This window comes from Schistocerca americana, chromosome 1 (genome assembly GCF_021461395.2).
Source record: "Schistocerca americana isolate TAMUIC-IGC-003095 chromosome 1, iqSchAmer2.1, whole genome shotgun sequence".
Classification (NCBI taxonomy): Eukaryota; Metazoa; Arthropoda; class Insecta; order Orthoptera; family Acrididae; genus Schistocerca; species Schistocerca americana.
Genome location: NC_060119.1, coordinates 59,034,704 through 59,047,742, shown reverse-complemented (window position 1 = coordinate 59,047,742; position 13,039 = coordinate 59,034,704). Strand labels below are relative to the sequence as shown.

General features: G+C 42.4%; 1 protein-coding gene across 1 annotated transcript in view; it reads right to left on the bottom strand.

Annotated features, from left to right (window-relative positions):
- The window catches only part of LOC124622184 (meiotic recombination protein REC8 homolog), a 380,857-nt gene that overhangs the window by 233,658 nt on the left and 134,160 nt on the right, over window positions 1-13,039 (bottom strand). The window contains exon 7 of the mRNA XM_047147832.1: window positions 2,474-2,912. Within this exon, the coding sequence (XP_047003788.1) occupies window positions 2,474-2,912 (439 nt within the window). The remainder of the gene's footprint in view (window positions 1-2,473; window positions 2,913-13,039) is intronic.

Genomic DNA, 13,039 nt, shown 5'->3' with positions numbered 1-13,039 from the left:
CAGAGAGGATGGAACACTTGAGATGACAGGCAAGCTGGGCAGTGCGGAAAAAGAGGCCAAATGGAAATAGTTGTGCTTGGCGTCTGAAAGGAACATCGGTGCTCCAGTGTTAAGACAAATGAGGTTGGGTTGATTGAGAAGGTCAGCTATAAGGGCACCTCTCGGACAGGTTCTGGAAGTGCCCCAATGGGGATGGTACGCATTAAAGTCACTGAGTAGCAAAAAATGGTGACCAATAAGCTGGAGGTAGCCTGCCCCGAAGACAATGAATGATGGAGGGATGTAGACATTACAAGAGAGAAGATGAAGTGAGAAAGGATAATGTGAACTGCAACAGCTTGCAGCCGAGTGTGCAGTGAGATGGTTTGGCAGTGTGAACATTATCCCGGACGAGCAGCTTGACACCCCCCCCCCCCCCCCCCCCCCCCCCTCCGAGATGGAATGCCGTCCTTTGGGGGAAGGTAAAAGTGGACCAGAAGAAAATGCGAGAGGTCAAACAGTCACGAGGACTTGAGACAGAATACAAGCAGATGCTGTGATTCCTCCTTGTTGGCTCTAACGGCAGGAATGTTCCACTGGAGGAGAGTCATGACAGGGTAAGGAGGGAGAGGAACAAATGAAGTGTTTTCACCTCCGTGGCTGCTTAGTGCCAATCTTTGAACACTCACTTCTACAGGGCACAGAGCCTGGAGGATCCTGTTCCTAGAGATCTATAGAGGTGTCGGCATTCTCTCTGGGTCGGCCTGTAGATTACAGGACAGAAAACCGATAGGTGATGCGCGTCGGCGAAATGGAGGTCGGCAGGGTGAGGGTATTATGTAGCGACACTGCTGAATAGGACCTCCGAGTCGGGGAAGGAGAAGACTATTTGTCTTTGATTTCTCAGATCCTTTGTGGATGGCAGATGAAGACTCAGACATTTGTTAGCTGGAGGAATCTAAGAAGTCTTTGCAGAAGTGTTCCTTTTGTCCTTTCCGGCCTGCTGGTTGTGAAGCAGGTGGTTTTGCTGCCAGGGATGAAGTTTGGTGGTTTGCTGTGCATATGGAGGAGAAAGAGATGGAGATGTTACCGTGGCTATGGCGATTTTACAACCGTACTGCTGAATTTGAGGTTGCAAGTCTGCATGGCCATGTCCTCCACGGATTGAGGCATAGCAAGGATGATACTTAAGTGCCAGGTGGTAAAATGCAGGGCTTTTGACTTCCCAACAACAAGCAAGCAACAGGGTAAGGAACTTTCACCTGGATCTCCTGGACGGCCCGCTCATTGAGATACACAGGACATTCCCGCGATGAGGCTACATGGTCAGCATTGCAAATGAAACAGCAGGGAGAAAGAGGCGGGCAATCACTCTAGTAAGCATCTCTACCACATGTACCACATTTGGCCATGTTTTTATATGATATGCGAGTGTGGTTATAATGCTGACACTGGTAGCAACACATAGGGGGGTTTGGAATGTACAGTTGGACTGTGCTGACTTCATAGTCTGCTTTGATCTTTAATGAATGCACTACTCTACCAAACATGAGGAAGAAAGTGCATGTAGGCACTAAGGTTGTATCAACCTTTTTCATTACCTGATGGACTGCAGTGACTCCCTGATCAGAGACGCAAGTTTGTATTTCTCTCTGGGTCAGACCATTGAGCATTAGAGTATGAATAACACTATGTGAACAATTCAGCATTAGATCAGCCTCAACACGAAGGGGTAGCTGTCGACGAGCGAAGCTGTACTCAGTTGTCCGTCTTGAAAATCACAATTTGTTTCCAAAAGCAAAGTTCTATTACGTAAATGAGAGCCAGATTTCACATGGTCTCCAATTGCATCAACACCTACCTGAATAGTAAACAGATTAACCATAGAGAAGGACTGACCTCTTCACTATGTGATACCATGAGGAACTGAGCTGCAGCTGGGAGATTCTTTAAATATTTAATCTCATTCCGTTTAAGTTTAGTGGGTGTAAACTGAGATGGTAATCAGCTCATTGCGGGGAGGGAGGGGCTCATCTACCTTACGTGCTTGTTCACACCTCAGGTCACAACACTTCCCGCACTCTAGACAGAGGGACCAATTGGCAATTTGGGAAGGTAACAGCTTAGGTATTCACTTCTCCCTGGGCTTGGCCTGTACCAGGGGATACATGCGAATCCTACCTGTCGATCTGGGGCTGGGAATTATGCATTACCCAATTACCTGTTACATGTCAATCACGTGGGCCAGCCATTGCATGCACACAGGTAGGAAGAAGAAACACAGAGGAATCTCAAACATGGAGGAAGCAGAGGAAGGATAGGAGATGGAGAATGCGGAAGGGAAGAAAAAACACAAGAGAGGCTGCTCTGATGTCAGGCTATTAAAACCTCAGAACATTTCTAGAGTCTAATGGCCACTGTTATATATTTAAATGAAAACAGTGGGCTTACATATTATAAATGATTTAGTTCTTTTATGGGAAGCAATACCTACAGAAGCGCGTCGTCGGCTGGTTCTGGCTGCAGATGGCTCAGTTTTTGTTTTGTCATTGTCTGTCATCAGTGATATTCCTTTTGCTTCTGCATGATCAGTGACTGGTTCTCCAGCATCAGGTAAATTTATGGCTGTCTGATGAGAAAAGCCAGCATCTGCATCAATTGAATGTATTTTATCTTCTTTATTTTCAACAGATTCAAGGATTTTTGGAGGTGAAGGTGGTTTCACATCAGAACTTCTGTAAGCTTGCTCTAGCAAAGCTGGAGCAGCAGTCACATCTTTATCCGCCTGAGGGACACCATCAACACTTTCAGCTGGTTCGGTGGGTACTGCTGAAGCCACTGACTCAGCCACAGCTACATGAACAGCCAGGGTTTCAGTAGTATGCACAGGTGCAGCAGCCTGATCCTCTACATGCTTATCCTCAATCAGTGGCCTGAAAAAAATAATTAAATGAAAATTACACCTCATACACATGGAGAGTGTATCACATTTAAGAACAAAAGTTGTTTTTAACATGGCAAATACAGACAGTACACTGCTATTTCTGCTTCGGGCTTTTTTTACTATATTAACTCACATTAATGCATACATACTAGTACGTCCAGGATAAACAGGCACCAATCTTAGGAAAATGCCCCATCCCCATCCTCTTGCTTATGATTATACTATCCAGTGCATGGCCAACTACTCTTTTAAACTTGGGCCATAGTTCATCTACATGATCCTGTTCAGTGTTGAAAGTTTCAAGTTCTTCATTGAGATATGAACAACTGTTTTTTTATCTAGTTTACTGAGCATATATATCTTTCCCTACATGTTCTAGTTGTCCTTTGTACTTTGGTAATCATTGTTGCCACAAATGCACAATAGTCACTGATGCCAGTTTCGATGTGGACATCCTCAAAGAGGTCAGATCTATTTGTTGCCATTACATCTGTTACATTTCGATCATGAGTGGAGTTCTGAACTGCCTGCTCTTGTAGTTTGCAGAAGAGTCATTTAGTAATGTTCCACAGGATGTCTTGTCCCGCCAACCACTCACAAAACCACAATCTTCCCAACTGATTGTTGATCATTAAAGTCTCCACCAATGATTACAGAATGGCTGGGGAACTTACATATGAGCAAACTGGGGTTTTCTCCAAATTTTCCAGTTACATCAGGAGGTGAGTCTGATGGCCAATAGAAGGATCCAATTACCATGTAATGCCTACCCCCAATACTAAGTCTTGCCCATACCCAGAAGATCAGTTCATAATGGGAAGGATACTCTATGGTATACAGCCACACTAAAAAACTTCTGAAGAAACAGAGACTACTGCATAATAGGTGTAAAACAAAGCATAGGGCTATAGATAGATAGATGTTGAATGAAACACATTTGGCTGTCAAGAAAATAATGCATGAAGCATTCAATGACGATTGCAGCAAAATATTGTCAAATAATCTTTCACAAAACCAAAAGAAGTTCTGGTTGTATGTAAAGGCTTTTGGTGGCATCAAATTTAGTATCCAGACACCCGCGAATAAGACAGGAACTGAAATTGAGGGTAGCAAAGAAAACGCTGAAATGCTTAACTCTGTTTTCAATTGTTCCTTTAAAAAGGAAAATCCAGGAGAACTATCACAATTCAATCCTCATGCCACTGAAAAGATGAGTGACTTAAGTGTTAGTGATTGAGCTGTTGACAAACAGCTGAAATCATTAAAACTGAACAAATCTCCAGGGCCAAATGGAATCCCAATTAGATTCTACACTGAATTTGCAGCTGGATTAGCCCCTCTTGTGATTATAATCTATTGTAGATCCCTCAAACAAAAAATTATGCCCAGAGTAGGAAGAAAGCATAAGTCACACCTCTTTACAAGAAGGGTAGTAGAAGTGACCTGTAAAACTACTCCCCAATATCATTGACATCTATCTGTTGTAGAATCTTAGAACACAATCTGAGGTCATACATAATAAGATATCTCAAACAGAATGACCTCCTCCATGCCAAATAGCATTGATTCCGAAAATATCAATCATGTGAAACCCAGCTCACATTTTTCTCACATAACGTACTGCAAGCTTTGGGCCACGCCAGTCAGTTAGATGCAGTATTTCTTAATTTCCAAAAAGTGTTGTGGTTTAGTGCCACTACTACACTTACTATCAAAAGTACGATCATTTGGTGTATCAAGTGAAATCTGTGACTGGACTGAGGAGTTTTTGGAAGTGAGGATGCAGCATGTTATCTTCGATGGAGAGCCATCATCAGCCAGGGAAGTGTGTTGGGAGCCTTAGTGTTCATGACTGTTCATTCAGTCTTTCCTTCTCATCCCATCTCCTGTGATCCGTGGTTCTGGACGACCTTTCTGAACTCCACCCCTTTTCCTATACCTCACCAGTCCTTTTCCTTAGCCCCTATTCCTTCCCCTTCAACCCTTCTGCCAGAAGAATGAGCCACTGACTCCAAAAGCTTACAAACTATAATACCATTAAATGTGTGTTCTCCTACTGCCACCTGGTGGGCAGATCTTTCCTTATTGTTGTTATTCCCTCCTGAACTTTCCACTGTTCAGAAATACAAATAGGTATTATTTTGAAAGTACCTTACTGATGAGAAGTATCAATGTAAACTCAAAAATAAAGAGCAAATAAGTGTTATTTATAGATGATTTATGTATTTTAAACTGTTGTCAAGGAAACAACGTAGAGTTTCCATTTTCGTTGTCAAGGAAAGATTAAAAAGCATAACCTTAATGATGAAAGGAATATTGTTTTGAGAAATAAATAACCTCCAGCTGATTTACGTGGTCAGACAAGGTGGGATGTACATGCTGCTGAAGATTTTTTTTAAATATATTTATGAGCAGAAGTGGATAAGGTTATCAAGTAAGGTGAGTGCAGAGTCAAAATTATCATAAGCATAAGGACGCCATCTGAAGAAAAATGTTTATTGCAAGTATGGTAAGCACACGTACGCTACCTGAAGATTAATTGGGAACTGAGGGTAAGCAGAAGGAATGGTACCAAGTAGTGATGCACAAGGTATTTTCTAAGCACTATCATTTCCAAGTCTATGTCCAGAAGTCCATTGGAAATCCTACTGTCAGTGGTAAAAGTAAATAAATGTAAACAATTCAATTTGAAAGTTCATGTCTGGCACTGAACGTGCAAAGACATTGTTAATAGTTTGAACCACATTACATCACACAGTAAGATAAACAGGATAACAACTGAATACCTTTTTGTAGCTTTCGCTTCAGAGAGGTCATTCCATGCTCTCAGTATATAAAAACAGAATGGTACTTTGTTAGTGACTGAACAACAACAGAATACTCAAGGTCAGGCCTAATGGACTTTGTCCCATTTAACAGCTTGGATGAATATTTAAAAAGCAAACATCAAGTTTCTTTTGGGCACAATGAAGAGCGTCTATATTCTATGGACAATATGGTAATGACATACCATACAGAATAATACGACATAGTTCACTTGTGTAATATATATTTTATTATTGTTTATAAGTACAACAGCAGTAAATACCACATTTCATCCTGTAAGCCGGCATAGTCTGGTGCACAGCACCCAGAACATGAAGTTACCCATCACCAACCCAGTAACCTACCACTGAGTGAACCTCAAAAAATGGGGGAACTGTGCTAAACACACAACTCACAGAAAGAGAGATTACAATCAAACAATGGAAACTACATGTGGGAATATCAACAATTTAGGAAAAGATAGATTGCTACTTACCGTAAAAAAGACATGTAAAGTTGCAGAAAGGCACAATTGAAAGACACTCACATATAGCTTTCAGCCACAGCTTTTATTAGTAAAGTGAGACACACACACACACACACACACACACACACACACACAAGCAAGCAAGCACAACTCAAGCACACAACTGCCAACTCTAATGCCAATGCATTCTGGCTCAAGATGCTGGACTCGGGAGTCATGTGTGCGTGAGGTGTGTGTGTTTGTGTTTGTGTTTGTGTGTGTGTGTGTGTGTGTGTGTGTGTGTGTGTGTGTGTGTGTGTATCTCTTTACTGATGAAGGCTGTGGATGAAAGCTATATGTGAGTGCTTTTTGATCGTGCCTGTCTGAAAACTGATGTATCTTCTTTATAGTAAAGAGAGGTTACAGCAACACCTCCACTTCAACAGTTGCCACCCATCCCACACAAGAAGCCCCTTCCATACAGCCGAGTCACCCATGGCTGTTGCATCTGTAGTGACGAGCAGTCCCTCTCGAAATATACCAAAGGTATCACTGAAGTCTTCACAACCCATAATTACCCTCCCAACCTTGTACAAAAACAGATCTCCCTGTGCCTTATCTCACCAGTCACCCACCATTTCCCAAAATCCCACCATCCGGCCACAGAGGAGCATTCCCCTTATTACTCATTACCGCTCAGGACAGGAGCAAGTGAATCGCATCCTCCCCCAGGGTTTTGACTACCTCTTGTTGTGCCCTGAAATTAGGAATCTCCTACCCAGCACTCTTCCCAGCGCTCCCTCAGTGGTACTCCACTGCTCACCGAACCTATACAATAACCTTGTCCATCCCTGCCCAACACCTGCTCCCAACACCTTGTCTCATGCCTCATATCCTCGTTATAGGCACAGATGCATGACCCGTCCCATAGATCCTCCCTCCACCAACTACTCCAGTATGGTCACAAACATCAACTATCCAATTAAAGGCAGGACTGCCTGTGAAATCAGTTATGTGATCTACAAGCTAAAATGCAATAACTGTGCTGCATTCTATGTGAGCATGACAACCAAGAAGCTGTATGTCTGCACTAATGGCCACCGACAAACTGTCGCCAAGAAACAGCTGGACCACCCCATCGCTTAGCACACCACCCAACATGACATTCATCATTTCAATGACTGCTTCACAGCCTGTGTCTTCTGGGTCCTTCCCACCAACACCAGCTTTTCTGAATTGCACAAGTGAGAACTCTCTCCCTAAAATACACACTATGTGATCAAAAGTATCTGGACACCCCCAAAAATATATGTGTTTCATATTAGGTGCATTGTGCTGTCACCTACTGCCAGGTACTCCATTTCAGTGACCTCAATAGTCATTAGACATCATAAGAGAGCAGAATTTGGTGCTCCGCGGAACTCCGGGACTTCGAACGTGGACAAGTGATTGGGCATCACTTGAGTCATACGTCTGTATGCGAGATTTCGACACTCCTAAACATCCCTAGGTCTACTGTTTCCGATGTGATAGTGAAGTGGAACGTGAAGGGACACATACAGCACAAAAGTGTAAGGGCCAACCTCATCTGCTGACTGACAGAGAACGCTGACTGTTGAAGAGGGTCGTAATCTGTAATAGGCAGATATCTATCCAGATCATCACACAGGTATTCCAAACTGCATCAGGATCCACTGCAAGTACTATGACAGGTAGGTGGGAGGTGAGAAAACTTGGATTTCATGGTTGAGAGGCTGCTCATAAGCCACGTATCACACTGGTAAATACCAAATGAAGCCTCGCTTGGTGTAAGGAGCATAAACGTTGGATAGTTGAACAGTGGAAAAACGTTGTTGCAATAATGAATCACGGTGCACAATATGGCGATCCGATGGCAGGGTGTGGGTATGGCGAATGTCCAGTGAACATCATCTGCCAGCTTGTGTAGTGCCAACAGTAAGTTCGGAGGCGGTGGTGTTATGGTGTGGTCATGTTTTTCATGGAGGCGGCTTGCACCCCTTGTTGTTTTGCATGGTACTATCACAGCACAGGCCTACATTGATGTTTTAAGCACCTTCTTGGTTCCCACTGTTGACGAGCAATTCGGGTATGGCGATTGCACCTTTCACCACGATCAAGCACCTGTTCATAATGCACGGAATGTGGCAGAGTGGTTACACAACAATAACATCCGTGTAATGTACTGGCCTGCACAGAGTCCTGACCTGAATCCTACAGAACACCTTTTAGGATGTTTCGAAATGCCAACTTCATGCCAGGCCTCACCGACCAACGTCAATATCTCTCCTCACTTCAGCACTCTGTGAAGAATGGGCTGCCATTCCCCAAGAAACTTTCCAGCACCTGATTGAACGTATGCCTGTGAGAGTGCAGCTGTCATCAAGGCTCAGGGTGGACCAACACCATATTGAATTTCAGCATTACCGAAGAAGTGCGCCACAAACTTGTAAGTCATTTTCAGCCACGTGTCCGCATACTTTTTATTACATGGTGCATATGCTATGTTCCCGTAATGCTCCTGTCCTCAGTCTTCAGTAGTCATTGTCCTTACCCATCTAGCCTCTTCCCTGTTCCCATTCCAGTACTACACAGCCCTCTATTCCACCAAGACACCCTCAGTCTTTTTACTTCCCTCCTTTTCCACTATCCCCCCTCTCCCTCCCCCCTGACACCCTTCATTTAACCTCCCAACTGCACCTAGCTGCCCTACCCTCTCTCTACCTCGTCTCTGCATGCTCGCACAAGCTGCACTTTACTGTCCCCCACCCCCACCCTGCTATCCCTCCCCCTCCCCACCACAGCCTCCCCCTTACCCCCACCACCTCGTTGCCTAAACCTACATCTACACAGATACCACCATATGGTGCATGGCAGTGGGTAAGCTGTACCACTACCTGTCAATTCCTTTCGTTACATTCACAAATAGAGTGGGGAAAAATGACTCTCTCAATGCCTCCATATGGGCCCTAATTTCATGTATCTTAGGTGCAATGTATGTTGGTTACAGCAAAATCCTTCACCAGTTAGCTTCAAATGTCAGTTCTCTATGTTTTCTCAATAGGGTTTCTCAAAAAGAACATGACCTTCCCTCCAGGGATTCCCATTTGAGTTCGTGAAGCATCTCTATAACACTTAATTGCTGTTCAAACCCCTTGGTAACAAATCTAGCGGCCTACCTCTGAATTGCTTCAATGTCTTTCTTCAATCTGACCTGGTACGGACCCCAAATACTCAAGCAGTACTCAAGAATATGTCACACCAGCAACCCATATGCAGTCTGCTTTACAGGTAAATCACTCTTTCCTAAAATTCTCTCAATAAGTGGAATTCAACCATTTGCATTCCCTACCACAGTTCTCACATGCTTGTTCCACCTCATATCGCTTTGCAATGTTATGCCCAGATATTTAAATGATTTGACTGTGTAATTAGTAACACTGTATCCAAACATTACAGATTTGATCTTCCTATTCGTCCCCATTTTACATTTTTACACATTTGGGACTAGTTGCCATTCATCACAACTGCCTCTCCCCCTCTCCCATAATACACTGCTGCTTGCAGTCTGGCCTCAGCAGCCACAGACTGTTGTCAGAGAGAGAGAGAGAGAGAGAGAGAGAGAGAGAGAGAGAGAGTTGCATTTGCATGTGCGCGCGCGTGTGTGTGTGTGTGTGTGTGTGTGTGTGTGTGTTGTCTATTTTTGACGAAGGCCTTGTTGGCCGAAAGCTCACTTTCTGACAATCTTATTGTTGTGCCTATCTGTGACTCAGCATCTCCACTATGTGGTGAGTAGCAACTATTATTGTCATTAATATTGTTACATTTCACACAGGATTTTCCATTGTTAAATAGAGATTACAGGTGTTTATCACAATTTCAGTATGGCTTCAGTTTTTAAATGAATAAGTTTTTAAATTTGATCAATGAATATACAAATATAAGATGACATTAACCAGGAATGTTGTGCATATTATTGTTAAGGTCAAGTGGATACAATTATACCCATCTACTGTGACAAAACCACTATACTGAAGGTTTCAAATGCCAATACTTGCAACTAATGAGTGCCTGTTGTTTCATGTGTTGTTCATGAGAATGTTATCACTGGGATGGTGAAACAACAATCACGACAAAGGAAGCCAACAAATTGTTTCCAATGGATGCTGATTTCAAAGGCAGTTGCTTCTGCCTGGAACCAACCCAACTTTTTGTCAACAAAGTAGGAAGATTATGTGTTGTTATGTATTCTTTTGCAGAACATTTTAGTGGGTAACAATATGTGATAACATGGATGCCAAAATGCTGGAAATTTTATCTCATCTCTATGTTGAAAATAGATTCTCATTATCATGTGATGACTTATAATCAAATGCTCATACCTTATAAGTAAACAAGAAAACTTTTCTAATGAAATGACCATATACTATTATTGGTCAGGAGACCTCGTCTGAAGTTGTTAGGCCACCTGACGGATGTCTTTCTACTTGACACTACTTCAGCAACTTTTGCATCTTTGTGATGAAGGTGAGACAAAGTGGTGAGGACAACACGAAAATTCAGTCCTGAGCATATAAAATCTCTGAGCAAGTTGGAAACTGGACCTGGGACCCTGCAACCTTGAGGAAACAATGTCAATCATTAGACCACAAGCTGCGGACATTTTCCTAATGTTCCATTCAGACTAGAATACTTCTTACTATATAACATAGCTCATAGGTTTTTGATAATTTCATGTCAATTTAAAAAGTGTTCATATTTTTCTCTCTTTAAAGATATCATATGATATTAAACAATGGAAATTCCAGGTTCGAATATCAACAGTATTATGAGAAGGATAGATTGTTACTCACTGTAAAGATGACATGTTGAGTTGCAGACAGGCGCATGAAAAGACTGTACACAAAATTAGCTTTCGGCCGAAGCCTTCTTCAGAAAAGAAAACACACACACACACACACACACACACACACAGCTCTTCACAGACAGATTTCTCTTGCCATATTCCCACACACCCTCAATCCTCCCACTACACCCAAAAACAGGTACAAAGGAGCGCTCCCTCCACTAGATTTTCTGGACATTATAGATGAGAGTTATCCACATACCATATTCTCTGCTCCCAAAATTAGCCTAGCCTCAACCTATGGTAACCTACTGTTCCCACAGTCTCTAACCAACAGTTTCCACCCCCGCTGTCCTACACCTCTCCCAATTCAAGTCCTCTCACCATCATAGTGTGCCATTCACTGTCAACACACCCACAGGTCCTTTTCCCCTTCTCTGCCCCTCTCCTTTTCTGCCCCCCCCCCCCTCCCCTGTCCCCCACAACCTTCCAATGCTGCACATGACACCTTTCTCCTACTACAGTCTAGTCCCTGCATGCTCTGCCAGACAGCATTCTTCTTTCCCGCACCCGTACCCTGCTATCCCCTACTGCCCCACCCATTCTGGACTGGTGCTTTTGTTCAACGTAACAGCTGCATTCTGAATGTAGCAGCCGGAAGTATCATTCATGCGTGAATGAGGTGTGCTTGCTTGTGTGAACGTGTGTGCGTTTTCTTCTCTGAAAAATGGCTGAAAGCTAAATGTGTAACAGTCTTTTTGTGGTGCCTGTATCAACTCATATGATATTACTTATTCTAAATCTTTGCAACTTCAGACATTCTTTATTTAGTGAGAATCTCAAGGCATTATATTATTCTATATATTATTAGGAAATTTTATGAGAGTGAGTGCGTAGGCCTAGATACATCACGTCATATTTAACATAATTTCAAAACATGGTTATTTATTTTGTAACAGTCCTGGAGAATTTCTAATTTTGAAAGAATTCAAGAATTCAATTGGGGGGGGATGTATAGTATTTATAGTTAACAGGCCCTTGCGGAAAATGTAATGTGCAATATGTCTTAACCCCAGCTGTGCAATATGTACTGCATCATGATCACGAGCTGGGTGTGTGGGCGGTTAAGTGAAATGACAGAGAGATACGTCGCCTCATCTCAAATTTGGCTGTCCACAGCATGCCCTTAGAGACTGTGGTCATGTGTGTGTGTGTGTGTGTGTGTGTGTGTGTGTGTGTGTGTGTGTGTGTGTGCGCGCGCCTGCGCTATATGATGAGCAGCAATATATACTTTTCAAAATATTGTCATATGCCTCATTTGGCAAAATTTGATCCACATAGAGGCTCTTCTCAGTAATGTGCACAAGTAGCTGAACTTCATCAGAGTCCACATCAAAGATAATTAGTGTAAAATATATATTTGTATAAAAATATATAAAAATTTCACATTTTAATTTCACAGATCTTTTAAATCAGAAAAAATTTTACACAATGAAAATCCTTATTATTTGTGTTTTTTGCAAGAGTATGTGCTGTATAGTGTACTTACATACCATGCAGGGCTTGCAACTGACAGATGTACAACAATATTTGGGTAACACTTTTCCTTTTTCATTTCTATTTGAATAAACATTCATGAAGTGAGAGGTACAGTGAGCTGCATACATTTGAATTGGATAGATTAATGGGATTTAAAGGATGTCAATCTAGAGCTAATATTTTAGCTTGGAAAGCATTAAAGATATATGTGCAGTGAGACAGGTCAGATCACATCCTAGCTATGTGTGTCTAACTTGCTAATACTTCATCCACTTAGAGACTTTTCTCAGCAAGAGTAGTTTTAATAGCAATGAGCTTAAATATAAAGTTGAATTAAATGTGCTAATTTTTTGTTTGGTAATGTAACATTTCTTATTGGACACACAAGATTCACTCAGAGCATAGACGAACAGTAAAACCCACAAAGTGCAAGGAATGGGGC